This window comes from Alternaria conjuncta (assembly GCF_024043145.1).
Source record: "Alternaria conjuncta strain BMP 0040 chromosome Unknown scaffold_12, whole genome shotgun sequence".
NCBI classification, from domain to species: Eukaryota; Fungi; Ascomycota; class Dothideomycetes; order Pleosporales; family Pleosporaceae; genus Alternaria; species Alternaria conjuncta.
Genome location: NW_026250101.1, coordinates 300,697 through 322,525, shown reverse-complemented (window position 1 = coordinate 322,525; position 21,829 = coordinate 300,697). Strand labels below are relative to the sequence as shown.

General features: G+C 54.4%; 7 protein-coding genes across 7 annotated transcripts; 1 reads left to right on the top strand and 6 right to left on the bottom strand.

Annotated features, from left to right (window-relative positions):
* Positions 1-605: 605 nt before the first annotated feature.
* On the bottom strand, positions 606-2,219 carry J4E85_008057 (uncharacterized protein; the record flags this gene model as incomplete). Its single annotated transcript, XM_051472286.1, has 2 exons — positions 606-1,165; positions 1,349-2,219. 2 exons carry the CDS (start codon positions 2,217-2,219, stop codon positions 606-608), a joined length of 1,431 nt encoding a protein of 476 aa, XP_051323751.1.
* Positions 2,220-3,993: 1,774 nt separating this feature from the next.
* J4E85_008056 (uncharacterized protein) lies at positions 3,994-5,040 on the bottom strand (the record flags this gene model as incomplete). Its single annotated transcript, XM_051472285.1, has 1 exon — positions 3,994-5,040. The coding sequence occupies one exon, from the start codon at positions 5,038-5,040 to the stop codon at positions 3,994-3,996; it is 1,047 nt and encodes a 348-aa protein (XP_051323750.1).
* Positions 5,041-5,524: 484 nt separating this feature from the next.
* On the bottom strand, positions 5,525-6,602 carry J4E85_008055 (uncharacterized protein; the record flags this gene model as incomplete). Its single annotated transcript, XM_051472284.1, has 4 exons — positions 5,525-5,654; positions 5,706-6,136; positions 6,185-6,362; positions 6,433-6,602. The coding sequence occupies 4 exons, from the start codon at positions 6,600-6,602 to the stop codon at positions 5,525-5,527; spliced, it is 909 nt and encodes a 302-aa protein (XP_051323749.1).
* Positions 6,603-7,910: 1,308 nt separating this feature from the next.
* Positions 7,911-9,464, bottom strand: RVB2 (RuvB-like protein 2; the record flags this gene model as incomplete). Its single annotated transcript, XM_051472283.1, has 4 exons — positions 7,911-8,003; positions 8,053-8,913; positions 8,962-9,408; positions 9,456-9,464. The coding sequence occupies 4 exons, from the start codon at positions 9,462-9,464 to the stop codon at positions 7,911-7,913; spliced, it is 1,410 nt and encodes a 469-aa protein (XP_051323748.1).
* Positions 9,465-10,838: 1,374 nt separating this feature from the next.
* J4E85_008053 (uncharacterized protein) lies at positions 10,839-14,810 on the top strand (the record flags this gene model as incomplete). Its single annotated transcript, XM_051472282.1, has 1 exon — positions 10,839-14,810. The coding sequence occupies one exon, from the start codon at positions 10,839-10,841 to the stop codon at positions 14,808-14,810; it is 3,972 nt and encodes a 1,323-aa protein (XP_051323747.1).
* Positions 14,811-17,043: 2,233 nt separating this feature from the next.
* J4E85_008052 (uncharacterized protein) lies at positions 17,044-18,596 on the bottom strand (the record flags this gene model as incomplete). The annotated part of the gene is made up of 5 exons (XM_051472281.1): positions 17,044-17,255; positions 17,310-17,673; positions 17,721-18,035; positions 18,090-18,372; positions 18,490-18,596. 5 exons carry the CDS (start codon positions 18,594-18,596, stop codon positions 17,044-17,046), a joined length of 1,281 nt encoding a protein of 426 aa, XP_051323746.1.
* Positions 18,597-19,199: 603 nt separating this feature from the next.
* Positions 19,200-21,481, bottom strand: J4E85_008051 (uncharacterized protein; the record flags this gene model as incomplete). Its single annotated transcript, XM_051472280.1, has 2 exons — positions 19,200-20,888; positions 20,975-21,481. The coding sequence occupies 2 exons, from the start codon at positions 21,479-21,481 to the stop codon at positions 19,200-19,202; spliced, it is 2,196 nt and encodes a 731-aa protein (XP_051323745.1).
* Between the last annotated feature and the right edge of the window lie 348 nt (positions 21,482-21,829).

Sequence of the window (21,829 nt, the reverse complement as noted above, 5' to 3'; positions counted from 1 at the left end):
CACGAAGGATCTATGTTCTTGTTGAATGAAGATAACACTTCAGTATCGCCCGTCAATAGCCATGCCGTGTGGCGTACAGCACGAGACTGTCAGAACGGGTACCTGGTCGACCTATCACGAACTTAGAAGATCGGAAAGGAGGTTTCGATTGTAGCCCTGAATCCATGGTTCAGGCAGTGATGAATAAAACCAGGGCAATACGCCGATCACTTGACCAGCTGACAGTCAGCCACCATGCAGGGCCGTTGCTAGCGACCCTATTACGACTATGTAGACGTTTTGTTGGGATATGCGCAAACTTTGGCAGGTCACGATCAGAAATTGTTGAGCATGAAATGATCGGAAAAGAAGAGGAGACGAAGATGAATATGATTGAGAGAATGACGGATGACGTCACCTCACCTTTAGAATGTATCGCGTAAGTTTCGAACATGACAACAAGATAATCCTCTCCCATGAGCAATATCATGTATTGACATGCCAAAAAATGAATTTGTGAGAATGCGACAGCGACATTCGTATAATCAATTGAAGTATACAACAAATGACCAGCATATCATCAACAACATGAACAGGACCCAGCAACGTCTGAGCACCGCTAATATTCACTTCTTCCCATCCTTCAACTTTGCAATTCTTCCACTCCTCCGCGTCCCGACTGTCGGTGGAGCCTTTTGCTTCACAGGTGTCTTCGCAGGTGTTTTAGGCGGCGTCTTAGCTGCTGGCGTCTTTGCAGCCTTCCTCGTAGACCTCTCTGGTGGGCTTGGAGCCGCCGACCTTCGCGATTGGCCTTTGGTCGCTGCCTGAGGTGATAGCCTTGATATCGGTGAAGAAGATTGAGCCACAGTAGCAGGCAATGGGTTGTCGTGGCGGACTGCTGGTGAGGCGGTAACGATAGCTTCTGCTGACGTGGAATATTCGGTCTCGTCTTCGAAGTGCACCCTATCATCATCTTCTTCAACTTCTGGATCGATCGATGCGAATCTGGATGGTATCTCACTTCGACTGGGCTCAGGAGGTGCTTCTTGTCTTCGCGCCTCCACTGCCTCAGCGAGTGGCTCTTCTTCATCCTCACGCAGTTGATCGTCAATCGGCGGTATATGCTTCCGAAAATTACGACGCTCGTTTCTCTCGCTCTGGATTTGTCTATTAAGCTTGCGACTTTCTGCAACACGGTATTGTGTAGCGTCTACCGCAGGGCTCACGTGCGGAGATAGGCCTTCTCGTATGGAGGGAAGCCAGTGCCCGGGAACTTCCCCTTGGGTTCTCACAGCCATTGCGCTGGGCGGCTGCTGTAGTGGAATAGTGTTACGGGGCGTTTGAGTCGTCTTCACGGCATTTGACGCACGTTGCTTTTCGCGACGCTCACGGATGTCTCTGGTGGTGATGAGCGGTCGAGGTGATCCATGCACTGGTACGTCGTCGTTTTGAGAGACAACAGGAGTACGAATGTCATGACTGTTCAGATTCAGGTCGAATCTGTTCCCACGCGCAGTCTTCGGTCGTGGCGTGTCGACTTGTACATCTATAGAGCCTTGGGCACGGCGCGGTATGGGATTCGATGGACGGACCATTGGCTGTTCGTCTTCGCCAGATGGAACATCTTCACTAGAAAGATCTACAGGGTTGTTGCGTTGTGGCGAAGGCGTATCATCGCTACTGTAAGGACCTCCACGACCACGACGAGGCGTCGGATTCGACGGCCGCGCCAGCGGTGAAGAGGAGTAATTGTTCAAAAAGCCTAGACTGGATGGACTTCCGCGACTCCCCCTACTCTGTTCCGATGACGGTATTCTGAAGTCCGAGAAGTTGAGATCGATATCGGGAGCTGTGGGCGAGGGTCGCTCTCGTACAGGGCTTGAGTGTGATGCTGTCGGATTGTAGCCTAGCATACCCATATCCAGCTCATCATCTTGTTGCCCTTCGTCCTGATTAACGGTACTTTCCTCGGGCTGACCTGCAGAAGATGGAGACTGAACTGTGATCTCAGGCACGTCTCCTGCCGCCGCATCGTCTCCCCTCCTTCTTACTCTCCTTTCAGCCTCTCTTTCTCTCTCAAATGCTTCGTAATCATCCAAAAGCTTACGTTTGGCCATCCTAAAGGTAGTTTCACTCTCTGACAGAGTCAAATAAGTGCCGATCATCCGATCGACCTCACGGGCAATCTCCTTATAAAGATCCTCTGGCATCTCCTCCATCCGTTCTTCTAGGTCAGGCATGATCTGCAGCGTACGAACAACATGGTAAACCGCCAATCTGATCCTTTTGCGGTTACATTTGTTATGCTGGAAGAACCAACATAGGCCCGATGCTGCAGCTGCACCTCCTGTAATAGCCAGTAAGATGTCTCCGTATTGCTGAAGGAAGGACGGGAGTGTGGTTTCGCCAAAGAGATATTGGGTCAGTGTCTTTGCGATCACATATGGCGGGGGTGTTGGGCGAGGCCCATGAACCTGTCCAGGTAGCAACATAGTCGTAGTGTCTGTAATTAGCGTGGACTTGGGTAATCGCGTGGCGCGCAAGGTCTGTGACGCTAAAGTGTAGTATCGCCTTCCAGCTGCCATTTGGACTACTTTCACTTTGAAGGTGGGAGCAAACAGTCAAGTTGGACAGAGTACGCAAGTCCTATTTCGTTGTTTAGAAAGGAAAGGCTCTTCAAACAAGAAGGCTCTCGGTCTTTGTATAAGCGACGAAGATGTACTCGTGACGTCGTTGTTCAAGTTGAGAAGACAATGAACAAAGGACGTAAAGATTTGAACAGTGTCGAAAGACTGCGTGTATTCGATGCGGATGGCGACGCTGAGTTTCTATATGGTCAAAATAGCGGTTCGGTCGAAGCGGCCAGTTTGAGCATATAGAAGCTCAATCTCGCCATCCGCACCGAACACACGCGTTGGCAATGGCGGCGTGAAGTGGGTGGTGGGTTGCGTGCGGACAAAAAGGCCCACTAGATCCATCTACTAACAACACCAACGCTATGCGAAAGCCAGCCCACCAAAGATGGGAAGATGTTCGGCTCCATCTTCTGGGGTAGTTAGGCCTCAGTACCGCGGTCAGTAGATTGCGAAAGCGTTGACGGTCAGTCTGCGGGATGTCAGCCGTGAACCGTCACCAGATCAGACGATGTGCCTTACCCGTCTTTTGTCTTCTCATCCCCCGAGATCTCCATCCCTTTTTATTGTTCGTCTCCTGCTCTCTTTCCATCTCCATTTCCCCGTCCTCCTCTTACTCCATTATCCTAAAACCCCTTAACCCTCCCCACCCCCGTCAGCGGAACCCCAACACCCCTCTCCCTGCCCCCCTGCCCCCTCCCTTGACTCGACGGTCCCCCAAGCCCAATATCGCGCCCATATCCCGAGCCACCGCCATAAAGCTCACGACTATCCCAATCTCTTCCTTTGAACGGCCTCGCATGACCGGATTGTTTGAGCCATTTGGCAAGCAAGACACCGACGGTCGCCCAGGCTGCGGCGATGAGGAGGGCGAAGATGACGAAGTACATCGGGGTGGTTGAGGTTGTGAGAGGTAGTGGGGAGTAGACTGCGATCAGGTAGACGGGTAGTTTAGGCTGGACGGTTGGAACCAAAGGTAGGAGAAAGCTTCACGATCAAAGCATACCTATGTGTTGTCAAGAGAAAGGAAGCTGCGATGCCAACGCAAAAGCGGAGGTCATCGGCTGCACCAGCGGCAGCGCTAAAAGTTGGGGTAAAGATGGGGTAAACAAAGCTTGTAGCTTCCTCCTATCCGAAGGCATGGATCGACAATTCGGCCCTCCTGGGTGCGCCATTGGCTGCGTGAGAGAATACAAAACCTCAAGACCCGAAAGCACGAAATCAAGAAATCTAGGTGTTGAGATATGGACATGTAAAAAGGTGATGATGCAATATAAGAAGCGGAATGATGATGCATACAGCTTCTCCTATCCACAAGTACAAATGCGCAATCAAAAGGGTATACGCGCACATCGACTGCCCTCACGCTCGCTGGCAGCAATCAAGCTCCACTACTTCCACTTCCCTCAGCACGCTCTTCCTTCTCCACCTCCTTCGTCTTCTTAAACCTTTCCTCCGCAGCCTTAGCCAGCACCTCCCTCCTACTCAACCCACCCGTCGCACTACCAACAACCGTCTCCCCCGTATCTTTCCCACCACTCCCCAGCGTAAACTCGCCCCCAGTCCACCCCCCATGATCATGCACCTCCTCCGCGCCCTCATCCCCCGGATTATAAAACTCATCATTCCCCACACTCCTCCCGCCACTCTTCCAATCATCGCGCGCAACCTCCCGCTCAATCTGCTTGCACAAGTTCCAGAAGTTGCGGTCGTGAGGGCCCCAGACATTATGCGCCAACTCATGGCAAAGCGTATTGCGGATAGTTTTGTAATCGCGATACCCGTCGTAAGCATCTGTGCGGAGCCGTAACTCGATAACCTCGCCTTGGTTGCGGTTGAGGCCCAGTGTCCGACTCTCCATTGTAGTATGCATGGCTGGATCCATCTCTGTAAGCAGCGGTACACTGAATTTGTGCGTGCGCATTGCTGCTTTGATTCCCGCGTCGTCTCGAAGCCGTTGGAGGAAGCGTAACGAACGATCTGGATTCGGTAGATACGGCAGCGGCCGTAGTGTGTGAAACGTGTATTGCGCCTCCTCTTGTATCTTCTTGTAATCGCGGTTGCGCGCTGGCAGGGCGGCTTTGATGGGACCGGGGCGCCGGGGCGCTGAGGCGGCGGATATGGTGTTGTTGAGGGAGGAGACGGCTTCGGTTGTGCTGCCCATGAGGGTTATTTTCTTGCCGACGAGCTCGGTGAGCGGTAGGGAGGCGTTCTTGAAGGGTGGTTTCTGAAGTCCGATCTTCCCGCCTACGAGGAACTTTTGGTTCGAGGGCGGTATTGACATCTCGTTTGCGACGCGTTCGGAGAGGTCGGAAATTGTGGCATCTTGGGCGAAGGATAGTGTGATTGCTTTGCCGTGGTGGGTGAGTGTTATTTCGATGTCGGAGCTGGAGGGCGGAGGCGCAGATGTGGTGTCGCCTTCTGTCATCGTGGAAGCGTTGTAGGTGGTGGCGAGATGTTGACGCGGTGCGAGGGTTGGATGTTATCTAGGCGCGATCTAGTATATGAAGTGAGTGATGAGGTTAGTGGTGATTAAGATATAAAGCTTCGCAGCATGTGGCCGAGCTCTAGCCATGCGTTGTTTCGGTGACGTTCTGCAAGGCTTCCACGAGATGACGGGGTCGCCATCGGAATTTGTCATCACCAAGTTCCGATGCTCAGCCATGCTGTTGACTATTCACCACCATCGCCATCGGGCCGTTGAACACACGCGTAGATCTTGGATTTTTGGTAACCAGGGAGCCTCACTCGCTTGTTCCCGTGCTCACTGATCAATAATCGTTACATCTGCTACTTAAATTCAACGTCGCCGGGTATCAATAAAGCGTGGACTAGAAACATACGCTGGCAATGCCTGGGCTATAACCCAGTATAAGCCATCGACACCACCTGCATTACGGCCAACTGGAATACTAATCCAGTTTTGACTCTTCCTCCACCTTCTTCTTGTCCTCTTCTTCTTTCTTCTTGCGCTCTTCTTCTTCCTTCTTCAGCGTTTCCTCATTCTTGACCCATTCTTTGACATCGGGATCCCATCGGTGTCTACGCGTCGTTAGTTATGACTTGTCCATGCATGAAAGTGACTCTGCTTACCCATGGAAGTTGGTCTCTATCAGGGCCTTCTCCTTGTACTCGTCCACGAGTATCTTGTCGTAGTTGTACGGCACCTTCGCCGGGACGCCCTCGAACATGGTCTCCCGCATAGGATACAGTTCCGATGTGTCATACCGGTGGTAGTTCTTGCAAACCCACTGCCCCGGGTTCTTGTCTGGATGTGTCTCGCTCAATCCAGTTATGTCGATGAACAGGCCGTTGCGCAGGTCGATCCATCGCGCATCGATAATGTTCATGCCATCGCCACGCTCGCGCTCCCAGATCCACGGGTTGACGTCGAGGAGGTATTCGCGCTGGACGGCGCCGTCGTAGGAAGTGTAGTGGTATCTCGTCTGGTTGTGTACTGCGCCGAGGTGTTGGAGTGTGCTGTCGGACACCTGAGTGTCGAGATCGAAGTCCCATGGAAGACGCTGCAGAGGCGTTAGCACGTATCGCAAACAGGTGGAAGCAAGACTCACCTTTCCATTCCACCACCAACCGAGCAATGTCCCGTGTGCTATCCAGGTATCGAGTTCGTTTTCGCGGAAGAAGTTCAGGTAGGCGCGGACCATGTGCGATTGCGTATCCGTTCGCTCCTCGTCGGAGACGATGCCCTTGAAAAAGCGCTTGTCATAGTGGCCGAGCGTAATACTGCCTCTGGAGGGGTGTCAGCGAACATGCTACAGGCTGCAATGGCATCGCGAGTTGCAAGGCTATGATGACTTACCCGGGCTCATGAAAGTACTTGGTATCAGGCTTCTTCTTACCTTTCCTGCTTTCAATACGATCGGCCAAGCTGTCTCCTCCTTGATGTCTGTTGAGTGGCGTCGGTGTGGCTAGTGAAGAGGCGAAGAGTGTCGCGGTTGCAAAGGCGGCAGCGCATTTCAGTAACCGCATGGCTGAGGCGAGGACTCCACTTCAGGCTTCCAATCCAGATAGGTATGCCGTCTCAAAGACAACGAGACGAAAGGGCGCCAACAGTAACGAACACCTGCCGTATGTATGATGTTATTATGATCGTCCCAAACTCCAAGGTAGAACCGAGCAAAGGTAAGCGCAGCGTTTCGGGAAGGTGATCGCGTGCTCAGAGTTCAGCGATCGACAGCCGTGGGGCAGGGAAGGCGCGGATAACGTCAGTGAAGAAGAAGCAACCGCAGGCGGGACAGAGAAGATAAGAGAAGCGCAATGGGGGCCAACCATGGGGTCACAGCGTGCGGGAGGGGAGTCAAAAGGCTTCATGACGCGCACGCGACAGGTTGCCAGCCTGAGCCTGTGCCTGGTGCCGCCCACTTGCTCCTCCACAGTAGCCTTGTGCTACGTAAACTCATTCGCGCTCCCGTTCCCCTTGCTGGTTACAGGTGTGCCGCTTTTCCGGGGTATCATGGGTAGCTGGCGAGCTTGACAGGAGTCGTCGTCCAGTGACACGCGGCGTTGCGTGGTTAAGCTTTCCAAGTTTTGGCTTTGGGCGGGTTTCGGATGGCGGCTGCAGTTTGCCGGCCGTTGTCGCCGTTGGTATGGCGTGGCGGCGGCAGCTGTGGCTGGTGAGTCTGCGCCGAACAAATTACATGGCCTGACGTCTCCATTTCGCGAAGATCCTTCGTCACTGTCCTTCCTGAGAACTGAAGCCATCGTGCAGGACCTACGTATGCCAATAATGAAGTCGCATGCGCAGTTACTGAAAGCGGCGAAGCATTTTTCGCTAGGCGCATTCACGCAGGTGGCCTCGTCAGCATATGCGCTTTAAATACGATTGTACGAATCCTTCGCGAACTACCTGCAGACATGGGTAAACATAGTTCCCTAGGCTCGTACATGTTCCACCAACGCGTACATGTTTGACGCCACAGTTTCGTGGGCGCGTACAATCTCCCCAGGTGCGAGGATACATGGTCCGGAAATACGGTTCGCCAATCTGCTTTACCCCGAAATGCAAGGCTGCGGTACGATGTAAATTGAGATGACACACGGGCCATCCTGTATGACTATAATAGCAGACTGTGCCGCTCCAACTAGGCTATGGTTGTACTTCCATCGTTATACTCACAGTCACTTGCAGCATGGTTCAGCGCACGATGACAGACTATGCACGCATGTGTAGTATTACATTTCCAGACTTTTCGCTATGCCTACAGCAACTCGCTGACCCTTGAGCAAACGCTGGACCCATTCGAACCTTTGTACGCCGTGAGATTGTATAACATCCGTCTATGAGACGTCCATCGCTTCCGCGCCGTTGGGGATCGCAAAGGAGACAGCGCCCGCATCGCCGATTAAACGCTGTTCCGAGTCGGAGACGAACTATTCGTGGTGTTAGCAGGGATTGATAGGTCGTAGTATAAGAACTTGCCTTGACACTTCTTGTGGGGTCGTAGAAGAGCGCAAAGCTTCGCTGCACGTCCTCAATGGTAACCTCTGGCCCGTTCCTCTTCTTGCGTATCAGGTCGGACGTCGTGATGAGGTTGCTCGCGTATCGCAGCCCAGTCTCCTGGCCAATCTTGGTGAGCAGCGCCAAAGCATCCGGAGACACATCGACCTCCTCTTCTTGCGCTCGTATCGAAATGATCTGCTGCATCTCCTCCGCGTTGTATGCGTGGGTGCTGACAATGACCACACGATCTAAGAAGTCGAGTGGCAGTCCGTGCGGTGACCTGTAGTCTGTTCCCCGTATCTGTGTGTTTCCTCTGTTGCTAGCCATGATGACAATCGGTGCCAGCTCGTCCTCAAGCGCGCGGTTGACAAACGAGAAGCATTCAATGTCGAGCATGTGGACCTCGTCGATGAACAGAACACCCGGCACGATGGTCGCCTTGCCCTCCTCTTTCCACTCCGCGACCTTGGTGTTGATCTGGTCTCGCACCTCGCTGCGGATCTCGCCTGTGTCACCAGAGAAGAGCGCTAGGAAGCCCTGGGTCCGCGAGTTGATGACATCAATCTCGTGCAAGCTGACCGTGTGTACCACCTCGCGCCGTTGTTGCAGCTCGCCTTCGGGACATTGTACGAATTTGGTGTCGATGCCCATCGCGTCGTAGTCTCGGGAGCGCGTGTACGAGCGGCCGAGCTTGGTGATCTTGCCCGAGGCCTTGTCGATGGAGATGATGTCGCCGGCCATGACCTTTTCCTTGGTCATTGCGTCGATCATCTTGGTGCCCATGTCGTAGACGGTCTCCATGTCGGTCGTCTTGATGGTGAGTTTACCCTGCTTGTTGCTCTAATCACAGTCAGTATCGCTCCGTCGCGCAGCCGACCTCGTACTCACGCCTGTGACGCTGCGGTCGATCTGTATCTCGACCACCTCGCCCTCAATGACCTCGCTCTCCTCTGTTATCCGCACGCCAATCGACTTTCGGAAGGCCTGTGTGAGCGCCTCGGTCTTGGACATCTCCAGCGAGAAGATCTCGGACGAGGCGAGCATGGTGAAGGGCACGTCGGGGCCCAGCGACTGCGCCATTCCCATTGCGATGGCCGTCTTTCCTGTGCTGGGCGGGCCTGCAATCAGGACTGCGCGACCGGCAATCTTGCCATCTCGTGCCATCTTGAGTATCACGGCTGCCGCCTTACGTGCCTTCTCCTGGCCGACGAGGCCCTGCGACGACACCTTGGGCTCGAGCGTGTCATCATCGACGCCGAGACCGCGAATGTGAGAATGCGCCGCAATGAGATTCAGGCCGCGGAGCTCCTTGCTCTCGGCGATGGTGGTGATGGGCTGCGTGTCGTTAGTCACATGATCTCCAAGTCACGTCCTTCACTTACCATGGCCATGATGATGTGCGGTGTGGTAATTTAGGCGGCGGTATGCGACAGCGACATTTCGCGGACGCGCAGAGGAAGCTCCAGTTAAGACGCACGGGCCCGCTTATCGGCCGTTTGCTATTTAGTTCCATTGGGCGCGTCGACGCGACTGCCCCCTCGACCCTTGGAACGACCGCCTCCCCGACCTATCACTTGCCAGCTGGCCGTAATCCCCAAGGCAGCTAGCAAATTCCCTGCGCACTATTTAAACTCTCCAATTTTCTTTCTTTATCCTGTTTCTCCTTTTCCTCAAGCCATCGCGCTGCTCCTGCCCTCAATCTCATTGGTTGCGTGCAGTAGCGGCTCCCGCGCTCGACCCTCTCACCTCACCTCGTACACCGCGAGATGTCTGGCCGGCCCCAAGTCCCCAGCATCTCAACAAGTGTTGGCAATCGCGCCTTCACTGACAGGTATGTTGTCCCCCGCCCCTCACTCCCATCCGTCTACGCAGTCTTGCCACTGCCCCTCTCACCCACGTTCCGTCATTCTAGCTCAGAGGACAAAAAGCAAGCACTTGAGCTGGCTACATTCATTACCCCACCAAGAGTGCACTTCGCATAGCGCGTTGAAATCACAGACATCAGGCTCTCGCCGTCTTATCTCCTGCGCTTGCTATCTGAGACACGCTACGATGAAGCTCGCGTTCTCTCAGTTGCACTCAAAATACCAAGATAGTCCTGGAGGCATTTGTTACTCCTGTCTTAAAGCTGCAACACTCACTGTCTCTAACTCCAGGACATATTCTGGTATTCGGAGGACAATGTAGCAACACGAACTTCATCGTAGGGGGACCGTGCAGAGGCACCTTCACCTGCCAAGACCCCAGTCCGGTGTAGTGTATATACTAACATACGGTATAGTCCACGTACTCAAACTCCAACTGCATACTCGCCCGCGCTCAGCGATTCAATGAGCTCGCGCGTTTGGAAACGGCCGCTGGAGCCTCAAGCCCGTGGCGAGAGCCCTCCAGACAAGCGAAGTCGTCCGCCAGACTCGCGGTCGGCGTTACAAGATAGGGTCAGATATAACTCCCTTCCTCCAATAATGTTTGCTGACATAGAATAGTACGCCAACTCAGCAGTCTCCAGGATCCCGAGTCCTCCAGCATCTAGAAAGAACTCTTTTGCTGGATTAATCAATGTACCTACCGGCCCGAGACTAGCTTCTGACTACCGCAGGCCGCGTCAGAATGTGCGAGTTCTTTCACCCAGTAGTTTAAGCAGTGGAGCATCGACGCCTACGCATCATGCCCCTCCTGCACCTTCGATGCTGCCAACACCAGATCCAAGTGTCCTTCACCAACAGGATGTGACTAGTGCCCCCACAAGCAATACCCCCTTCACCATGCACTCTTTACGCAAGCTGAAAGATAGGAAGAGAGCTCTTGCGCAGCAGACTACCATCACTGTCAGCACGTCTGTTGACGTTAAGCTCAAGACTCAGGCATTGGACATTGCGAACCTTAAGAAGGAGCGTGATGATATCAAGAGGGAGCTACTCGACCTCAACAAGACGCGGGAGGAGGAGCATAATGGTCTCACGAACCGGCTGGTGCAGGTGGAGGGATTGTCTACACGCGTTGATAGCCTTACGAACAAAACAGAGACCCTCAACATTGTCAACGCAGCCGCCAAGCCTTTAGCAACACGGTTAGAAGCACTAGAGGTTTCGGCTGCCGAACTTCCAAGCTTACGGCAGGAGTTGCAGGACCTGAAAACTGTGCCAGAACGCCTAGCTGCAGTAGAGAGCAAGCGAACTATTCATCAGGCGGGACCAGAGTCAAACGGTTCTGACACCCTAGGGAACTTGCAGCTAAAGCCGCTATCCGATAGGCTCGATGGGCTTAGAACTACGTCTTCACAGCAGGCGAATCTTATTACGGAACTGAAGATGGCGACAGCACTACAGAAGACTGAGATTGAAAGTCTGAAGACGTGGAAAAACGCGCAGCCTACACCACTATCCGAACACACTGTCAGAGAGCTTATCACGGCCGAGACCAGAGCAACAGCCAAGAACCTAAACGACAAAATCAAGGATGTGAACAGCCGGCTTTCCGAACGCATCACCAACCATCAGGACTTGATTCTCGCCTTTCAGACTTTCAAAGAGACCGTTGAGAGTAAAAACTTCTCTGAACAACTCAACGCTTTGAGCGACAAGATCAAAGAAGTTGAGGGAAATGGCGACAGGACGTACGCAAAGGCCAACCGTCTGCAGACGAGAATAGAGGACCTAGAAGACGAACTCCACCCAGACAGTATCGACACTTTGAAGGAAGTGGTAGAGAAGGTCGAGAAGCTCAGAAGCAGAGTGGATAAATACCGTGATGCGCTCGGCGAAGACAGAGAGGAAGTCGAGAATGTGCGAGCGGGCCTGAAGGACCTCCGGGAAGAATCAAGGGGCCTGAAGGAAAAGACAAAGAGTACACAAAAGGATCTCAGCCTCCTCCAAGGAGATTTCGACGAGCTTGAGAAAGACATCGTCAAGTACATTGGACCTATCAAGGGGGACTACGAGAAGACAAACTTCACCCTGTCGCAAAGGATCGCGAACCTGCAGGGCACTGTAACCCAAGCCGAGTTGGGAAGGCTCCCCGCTCGCCTCAGTGAGCTGGATAAATCTGCACGTCTGTCAGAGAAGCTTCTGGGTCGCGTCGATGAACTGGAAAAAGCTCCACGGGGTCCTCACTTTAAGAAGGTCGGGACAACTGTTGCGACTTATTCTCCTGCTCCAATCACTCCGCCTGTGACCAATGCAGATACAGAGGTCTCGAATCTCAAGAAATCGCTGCAAGAGCTTCGCAAAGTTGTGGAAGGCACCGGTGGCTTGACGACCCAGGCTCAGGTAATCTTCGAGCGTCTGAACAGCATGGAAGCCACTCTGGCCAGTGCTCGACCACTCGACAGTGTGGAGCAGAGTGTGGAGACAATAGAGACGACCATGGACAAGACCTCAGTCAAGACGCTGGAAAAGGCAGCAGAAAAGAAGGTCAAAGCTCTGATAACGAGCGAGCGCAAGGCTATCGACAGGGATGTCGAGGAAGTGAACACCCGCCTCTCCCAAGAGATTTCGGATCTTCGCAAACTAACGGAAACTCGTATGGAAGCGATGCAAGCTCTCCGCAATCGATCACGTGAACCCGATTTCGCGGCGTCGTCAGCTGATGCGAGAACAGCGCCGTCCGAGATGAGCGATCTCAACACCATCACAGAGGATATTGAAACGCTGTTCGAGAAACTCGAGACTGCAAATGCCACTATCTCGGCTGTACAGGACGTCGCCCCCACCCTCTTCAACGAACAATTCGACCCACTCAAGCGCAAAATTGAAGAGCAGCTCAGTACCGTCACTGCCACAATGGAAACCCATGCCCGCAATCTATCAGCTTTGATGGAACAAGTATCGAAGTCGCCTACACAACAGAATGGCTTCGGCCAAGCCCAACAAGCTCAGCTCAATACCATGTTGGCAGAAGTAACGTCATTGAGGACGGACTTTGCGACTCTGCGATCGTCTCTGTCGACCAAGGCCGACTCTGCATCGGTGGATAAAGAGCTGGACACTTTCGGCTTCGCAATGCGCACCATGGAGAGCCGATACGAGAACATCAGCACCGACACCATGTATCAGGGCATGGTCCGCTGGTTTACCGAAATGTACCCCAGTCTGCCACGACTCCAGGAAGACATCCACCAAATGCAGAGATGGATACAGGGTCGCGCGAACCTTCTCGACCGCCTAGACCAGGACGCTACTCAACTGCATAATCTTGTGAACATCGCTCCGCACTTGCACGAAATTGCCAACATGAGTCCGCAGTTGAAACAAGTGGCCACTGATGCTGCGCAACTCCAGTCGGCTATTCAGGCTCATGGCGAGATGTCGAGTGCGTTGACCAAAATTGACCAAGCTAGCTCTGATGCCAGCTTGGCAATCTCCAAGGCTGAGGAGGCAATGCGTGCAGCTAGTAAGGCCGAGCAAGCCAGTTCTGATGCAAAAACCGCGAGCGACAAGGCCGATCAAGCCAGCTCTGATGCAAGAACCGCGAACGACAAGGCTGAGGAGGCTATAAGGGCAGCCCGCAAGGCCGAGCAAGCCAGTTCTGATGCAAGAACCGCGAGCGACAAGGCTGAGGAGGTTATGCGTGCAGCTAGCAAGGCCGAGCAAGCCAGCTCTGACGCAAAAGCCGCGAGCGACAAGGCCGAGCAAGCTAGATCTGATGCAAAAATCGCGAGTGATAGGGCCGACCAGATTGAGCAACAGCTTAATGAGCAGATCAAGACGATCGAGAACATCAAGGGCTCAGTGTCTGGATTACAAATTTCTTTGCGGAATCTGCACTCGGCCACATCTCCCTTTGTCAAAGCGGAGGCTCTTGACGCCCTGCAGGCAACTGTCAAGACACTGCAGACCCAAATAGGTCAAGAAAAGCAAGAACGCTTGACCAGCACAGGAGAGCTTCGCACTGCCATCGACGCTGAACGTACCACACGCGTTGACGAGCAGGCTAAGACCAGAAAGTCCATCCAAGACCTGAGGCAAGCGATCGATGTGGGGAAGATCAGGAAGTCTATTCAAGACCTGAAGCAAGCAATGGATGTGGACAGGGCCACTTTCGCAAAAGCTGACGTAGTGACTGCATTGGAGGGTACACTGCGAGCCTTCCAATCGGAGATCAGCGACACTCAAACGGCAAACTCCGAGGCCATTCAAAACTTGCGTTCAGCATTCGACACCGACTGCAGCAAGCGCGACACCACAGAGGGCAATCTCCAAAAGTCCATCAAGGAGCTGGCTCAGACGCCTGCCCGAGCGCCTACCCCAGACAATGTCCCCTTCGATAACTTCAAGCGTGTCGTGGTGGGCAAGCTTGCCTCTGAGAAGAAAGCACGTACAGAATTCGAGGAGAACTTGAAATCATCTTTCGGCATGGTTGAGGGCAAGATCACAGCTCTACGGCAGGATACAGCGAAGTACAACAACGAGGTGAAACGAGTCTCAAGTGACCATGACACCGCAAAGCAAGGGATCTATGACCAGCTTGCCGACATCAATACGGCGGCCGCCGAGTTGCGAGAGGCGTATGACAACACGGTCAAGACATACATTGAGCCAAACAGCGAGTTCTTCGGCTTGATCGGTACAGCCTTCGTGGTCCTCTCGCAACTCCAGCAAGTCGTCGAGAGCCTCAACCAGAACCTCCCAGTCGCTCCGTTGAGACTGGAATGGGACTACTATCTCCCCAGCCACGGTCAGCCCTCTACCAACGGCGAACCCAGCAACTCCAAAGGAAAGGGCAAGAGCAAGCAGTAAGCTGCCCCCTTATCGCTCGACCAACGTACGCAAAGTTCGACAACATTCTTTTTCCTGGGCCCTGTCCCCTTGTCAACCCTTTTACTACTGTGTTACCACCCCCGGCCCGAACAAAAGTGCGCATCGACCTGGCGTTTTTTCCCGGCGGATACTGTGAGCATTTTCATGCATGATACCCCCCTATAGCCTGTGGCGGCTCATTTCTTTGTGTCTCTGAATTGCGTATTGCGAGTTTGATGAAGTGTGTTTTTTCGACCTTCTCATTCTTGGCGATGCGCAATTACTGTGTTTATGTATGTAAGTCCCATTGAAGTTGGGCGTTTCGATTGTGTAGAAGTCCTAGTTATCTAGGCATTTTGATGGATATGGGGGTTTGATGTTAGGTCGTGAACCTGATCGGATGTGTGGAAGGCGTGGATGATGGAGGGCGGTGGACGTCGATGTGGAAAAGGAGAGGATTTGGCGTTTGTACTGGTAATGCGAGTGTACGATAAAATGCGGAAAGATTTAAAGATCGTTGTGCCGATGCCGCGAATAATCTCCTTCTATACTTTGTTGATCCCGGTCTGAAGGGGGGTATCTCTCACCATGTCGTGTACTGTGTCAAATAACCTGCGCAGCGTAGTCAATGCAGCTGAGCAAGAACGCAGCACCTTCCCATGCTTTATACGTGATTCTGTGCGCCAGGGCCGTCCCTTGGTACAAATCTTATCCAACCTTGGAACGGAATAACCTCAAGCCACGGGAAGGGCACCCCTTGTCCAAATTATACCCCTTGCAACCCACACACTTACACACGTTTCCTCCTATCACTAGCTCTGCAAGATAAGTGCTTTTGGCACGTGCCTGTTTACAGTTCGGTGAGAAATCGCTACTTTCAAACCAGCATGCACCAGGACCGGAGGTAAGAAAAACGCGCTAGTTAACCCCGCCAAAAGTTTCGCGTCAGATACCTCGGGAGCTCCAACACTGCGTCACGAAAACCCAAGACGCGCGCACGCTCACCGACCCTCGTTATGGCCCCGATGTCTACTCAAATGGCCCCCACAGCCTCCGTGACCGCCGTACCAAACACTCCAGACACTACAAACGCGCCCGCGCCCGCTGCCGAAGACACAACCCTACCCGACACACCTCCCACCCCAAACACCCCAAACGCCAAAAAACGCAAACGCAAAGACAAGCCCACCGAAAAACAAACCCACATCCTCCACCAAACCACATTCCGAAAAACAAGCTGGAGCTACTTCCACCTCATCCTCCTCACACCAGGAACCGCTTCCTTACCTCCCACCTCCACCACATCCACCTCCACCCCTCTCCCTACAAACTCCACCACATCTCCCACACCCACACCCTCCCCCTCCCTCTCCCCCCTCCTAACCTCAACCCTCCTCACCGCCCCCCTACGCGCCTACCTCGGTACCACCGGCACCGCGATCCCCGTCGACCTGCTCAAGATACACGGTCGCGAAGTGTGGGTGCGGATTCCGCGGCAGGATGCGCGTGGGTTCCGGGCGAGTTTGAGTGGGTGGGTGGGGAGTTGTGAGGGGGATGAGGTGCCTGGTGTTGAAGGGGTGGGACAAGGAGCAGGGAGAGTGGGTGTGGCGTGGAGAGTTGTGGGGGAGGGGGGCGTGTTGGGGTGTTTGGGCGGGAGTGGTGATGGGATGGACGGGGGGGATTTGTTTGGCTGAAAGGGCGTGTGAGGATGATGATATATACGAATTGGACGGATATGGTGGTGCGCGGCGACGGCTGTGTGGAAATATGTGCGCATAGCTAGGGGAAAGAGGGCGAACAGCGCGGTCGAGGAGAGAGACACGTCAGATCGCCAATCCACGATACGACCCCGAGATGCACAGTCACCCGCTCTCCTACTACGAAGATGCCAGCCAAGCGAGAAGAGGGGACCAGACAAGACGGGTTCAACGATCGATATCGAGACTACGATCATACCCCCCGTCACCATCACGGTCTCAAGGCCAAGGAGCCACGGACACTGCTATGCCAGATCACCAGGACAACACGAGGCGGAATGGAGGAAGAGAACAAAGATTATTCAATCTACACAGTTCAGAAAGGTATCTCTAGCAAGACCAAGACACGATGTTCAAAACACTGAACATCGTCCGTTCCCCGCTCATCGCCATACCGCTATACCACAATCTACCCAAGACCGTGTATCCTATATCCAAATACCGCGCAACGATTCAGTCGATCGAGTGCGATGGATTTACTGCCAACCCGGCTGAGGAGTGTGGTGACTCGGCGGGCCTCCGTAGCCAGCCTGATGGCCACCAGGTGGAGGAGGATACTGTTGGCCGCCTCCATATTGGTTGGCGTGCGTGGGAGCACCGCCGTACTGGTTGTGCTGGTGGTTATCGTAGTTTGCGGCGCCGCCGTAGGGACCGGTTGGTGCGCCGTATGCCGGACCTCCGTAGCCAGCTAGATGAATGTTAGTTTTCACGTCTTTCCCTTTCGCGGATACATTGTTCATACCTTGTTGTCCGTAGCCGCCTGGTGGGCCGCCTGCCGGTGGTCCTTGACCGTAGCCTGGTGCTGGCCCACCGTATCCTGACTGTCCACCGAATCCAGCTTGCGAGCCGTAACTTTGGTGCTGGCCGTGTTGGCCGTGCTGCTGCTGTTGGGGCGGAGAGTGTTGTCCGCCGTAGCCTCCGTGGGCTTGACCCTGACCGTATTGTTGTCCAGGACCTGGAGATGAGTAACCGTGGCTTGGAGCGCCGCCGCCGTATTGGCCGCCTTGAGCGCTGGGGTTGTAGGACGTTGGCGGCGCGGTGCCGGTGTAGGTGCCGCCTGACGAGGCACCGGAGTAGCCGTAGTCGCCGTTGTTGGGCTTGTTGTGCTAGATGTTGTCAGCGCGTTTCTCTGAGTCGAGGCTCATGTCCATACTGATGATCCTCCACCAAGCACGCTTCCAAGCATGCCTCCAAGACCACCACCACCGCTCGATGCGTGGCCAGCGCTGCCGCCATGTTGACCACCAGAACTTCCATGCTGCTTCCCACCACCTAGCAGGCCACTAGCCAGCTGTCCAACAAGCTGTCCCGCACCACCGCCACCAGAGTGACCCCCAGAAGAACCACCATGTTGTTTCCCACCTCCAAGGAACGATCCAGCGAGTTGACCGACGAGGTTTCCCGAGCCACCGCCGCCATGTCCGCTATTACTCTGCTTGTTGCCCATAAGCGCGTTCATCGCGAAGCCCTATTCCCATTGTCAGCCAACGCCCAATTGATGCCCAAGTAGCATGTCGCATACACCCAATCCACCTGCCCTGTCGCCAGTCGGGCCGTCGCCCATGCCTCTTTGTCCGTCGCCTGCATCGGGGCCTGAGGTGCCGGGGACGTTGTATGGGTTCGTCTGTTGCGCGGGTGTGCTGTGGGACGAGGAGCCGCCTACGGGCGCTTCGCTCGTGGGCAGTTCCCATTGCGAGACGCCGGTGCTGATCTGGACATCTATCGCGGCGGAGTCAGTATGTTTTGCTTCGTTCGCGGGTCGGGGCGTCGTTGGGGAGATAAATCGCGCGATGATGCGGCCAAGGCTACGTACAGTAATACTTTCGGGATCTGTGGTGTATGTTAGTTTCGTGTCGCGGGGCATGCGGTGCGGAGGCGGGGCAGCCAGCGTGTCTTCTATCATGTATAGGAGAGAGACGTACGAGTTATCCCACTGCGCTATCCAGCCAGCGGGCAGCTTGGGAAGCGTAGGGTCGGTAGGGCCCGAGTCTGGCGAGACAGGCGGGATGGGAGGTGTGGGTACCGCCATGTCGTGTGTGTGGAGAGCAGGGGATGGCGGGGTACAAAGGGGGGATGCGATAGGAAGGGAGGAGGAAGAATATAAGAGAGATTCAGTATAGGAAGAGAGGCGGCCGGAAATATCAACACATCGCAGCCAGCGGTTATATGACAGGAGTGCGAGCAGCAATGGGCGGGTGGTCCTTGTTAGCGGTCATGGTGGGGATTGGCCAGGATGCTGGGACGCTCTGCGAGGCTGTGCACTTGCGCAGTCACTCGAGTGACGCATGTCTCGCGCGCGAATGTGTTTCTTCAGCTGCCTTGCATCGCTGCCATCACAAACAAGCTAATCACATTCACACGGCAAACCCGATGATCGCTTGGCATGGCTGGCTTCTACATGTGGCTGAGACAGCTGCCAAACGGTTCCCAGAGCCCGACCTTTGCGCCCGATGCAACCCAATACTAACACACGGATATCTCAATAACCAACCACATAAACGCCTCCCTAATGCATAGTTCCTGTCTTGATCCGAGCATGAACCCCAAAGCCCGACGCCTGTCATATCTGTACAAGACGTCATACCCGCACCTGAAACCCAAACACCCAAGATTACTCCTTAATGAAAGTGGATCACCACGCATACCCGCCTCCATCGTCATTTTCGTTATCGTTGCCGTTCCACTCCTCATCCCCACTGGGCTCTGCGTCAAGGAAGTCGGCCTCGTTGAAGATTTCCTCGCGTGGACGGAAGTTGTCGATGCGGAAGATGACGGTGTGGCATCGACCCTGCACAAAAGGCTCTTCTTCATCTGAAGCCGCCTCTTCCTCCGAGGCAGCATCTTCATTCGACTCCTCATCGTAGCTTAGAGCTGCTTTTGAGCGAGAACGAAGACGCTTCGAACCCCAGCCTTCATCCTGCTTCTGCACGCGTGACGGTACCAGAGGAACGTCACTTTCGCTACCATCGGCGTCGTCTGCCATGACCGGGTCAGCCTTCTCTGTCATTTCTTCAGAGACGCCTTCAATGAAAGAGTCCACCTTGTCCCCGTCGTCACCGCGAGCCTTCCATTCTCTAAAGGTTCTGAGAGACGCAAGACTCGGATCAGGTGTTTCCCACTTTCTGGCAAAGACCTTCCTGAACTTGGCAGTCCACTTCTGTCTGAACTCGGCTCTCTGCCGCCAGTCGGTGTCCACCATTGCGATGATAGTGATCTCCTGAAGCCGGGGCAATTCTTCAGCAGAGTTTATGAGCGAGCTGAAGAAGTTGTCTGCAGACTTCGAATTCCAGTTCCGCAAGTACTGGCAGTCAAGGGTACGGAGTGATGTTGGCCAGGTGGGCATTTCGTTCTCGCCAAGAAGCGTCTCGTAGAGAGGCTCGTTATCCGAGGACATGACAAGGGAGCTGTAGTAGGTAGCATCCATTCTGAGGACCTCGAGCTTAGGGCAAGAACGCTTCAAGTCGACTAGAAATGACATGTCGAGAGCCTGATTGTGATTGAGGGTCAGCTCCTCGAGGTGAGAGCCATGTGTAGCTAGAAAAGCCTGGAATGCATCAGATAGTAGCTCGCCGCAGTTGATGATGCTGAGGCTGGTGAGGTCAGTGGGCAACAATGGAAGCAGACGCCCGCTAACAACACCACAAGTCTCGAAAGATAGGCTTCGGAGATTAGGGAGCACCGCCAACGCAGATGCCAGCAGCTCTTCCACTGTCGGTCGACCGTCGTCCTCTTCTGGATCCTCGCGAACAACTTCGGGGTGGAACTTGACGAGGGACACATCGCGGAGGCTTTGAAATGCTGTTCCTTCGTGGATGGTCTTGATCCATAGAGGTCCGTGATTACAAAACGTGCTATTCCATCGCCAGCTTCTCAAGCGGAGACTGGTCTGACGAAGCGCATCAAAGAGCTCAGCAGGATATACCCAGCGCCGAAGTCGCCTAAGCCGCGGGCGAAAGGGTGGGCGGTCCATAGGATCAAAGATGTCTATCTCCCGCAGTGTCGTCAGTGACCGGACCAGGGCCGCAAGGTCGGCAGCGCTGTTTGCGTGATCTGTCAAAGCAGTCATCTGTGTAGCATCCAGCTCCAATCTTTTGACCATGACCCGATAATCATCGTGGGCCCCTGGTGGAGGAGTGATCAGATGGTGAACGAGGTCTTTGCGCGTCTGTCTGATGGCGAATATGGGCGGGTTACGGTACAGAGCCGTCAGAGCCGGTTTTGTGAACGTTGAGCACATCTTGGCCATCTGCACAAGCCACGGTATCGCTGCGGTAGGCTTCATGTTCTCGTCGTGGAGCGGATGGGATGCGTAGACGAAGATCTGGAGGAGTACGTGATATGGCAGGGAAGCCCAGGCCTGAATGTGAGAATTAGCATTGATCGATCCATCAGGTACAGAAGACATACCGGCTTGTGTCCATCAGAGGGGATAGTCGTCTTGCGCTCGACTTGAGCCTCCTTGTTTGGCTTCAGCGGTGCGCCTATGACGGCTTTCCGCCGCGATCTACTCCTTTTGGCGCCTCCTGTCTTCTCTGATCGGGGTGATGGCGCTGCAACTGGACGCGACCTTGTCCTCACTGTCATGACGCGCTCATGCTCCAGCTCGAAGTCGGCATCGGGGTCCTCTTCGTCTTCCTCGTCTGAGCTGACATCTTTGTATGATATCCGTGGGGCTCCTCGAATCCGTGAGCTGCGTGAACCGCGTTGCTGTCTGATAGGGGCAGGTTCTGGCGGAGAGTGATCGCTTTCGCTGGCGGCTTCATCGTCGGCTGGGGGGCGGCGAGTTGATCGTCGAGTAGGGACAGTGCGCTTCCTGGTCGTCTGCTCATAGCCGGAGCCTTCGGAGAGATCTTCGTCGCTGCTCGGCTCTTTATACGAGACCGCGCCGCGTTTGCGCTTCAGTGTGACCGCCATGTCGCACAAGGTAGGGTCCAGTGACTATGGGTGGCCAGCTCGCAGACTGATTGGCTGTGAGTCCTGCCTATAAGGGGCTCCTAAGCCCTCGGACACAGTCGCGGAGGTGCATGGAGCAGGTCAAAGTGTGAGTCAGAAGTGCGAGGACTGAGAGTGAGTGTTGCGATAGTGAAATGTCGATGCATGCGGCCTTCGGAGGTAAGAGGATCAATGAGATCATCCGGGATCCGCCAGCCGATGCGGCTTAGCCGTGTCGCCCGTGCACGTGACACATGCCACAACACACCTTTGCCTGCACACACCCGTCAGGAGTGTGGGGTGTCCGTCGTGTTCGCATTGCTGCACAGT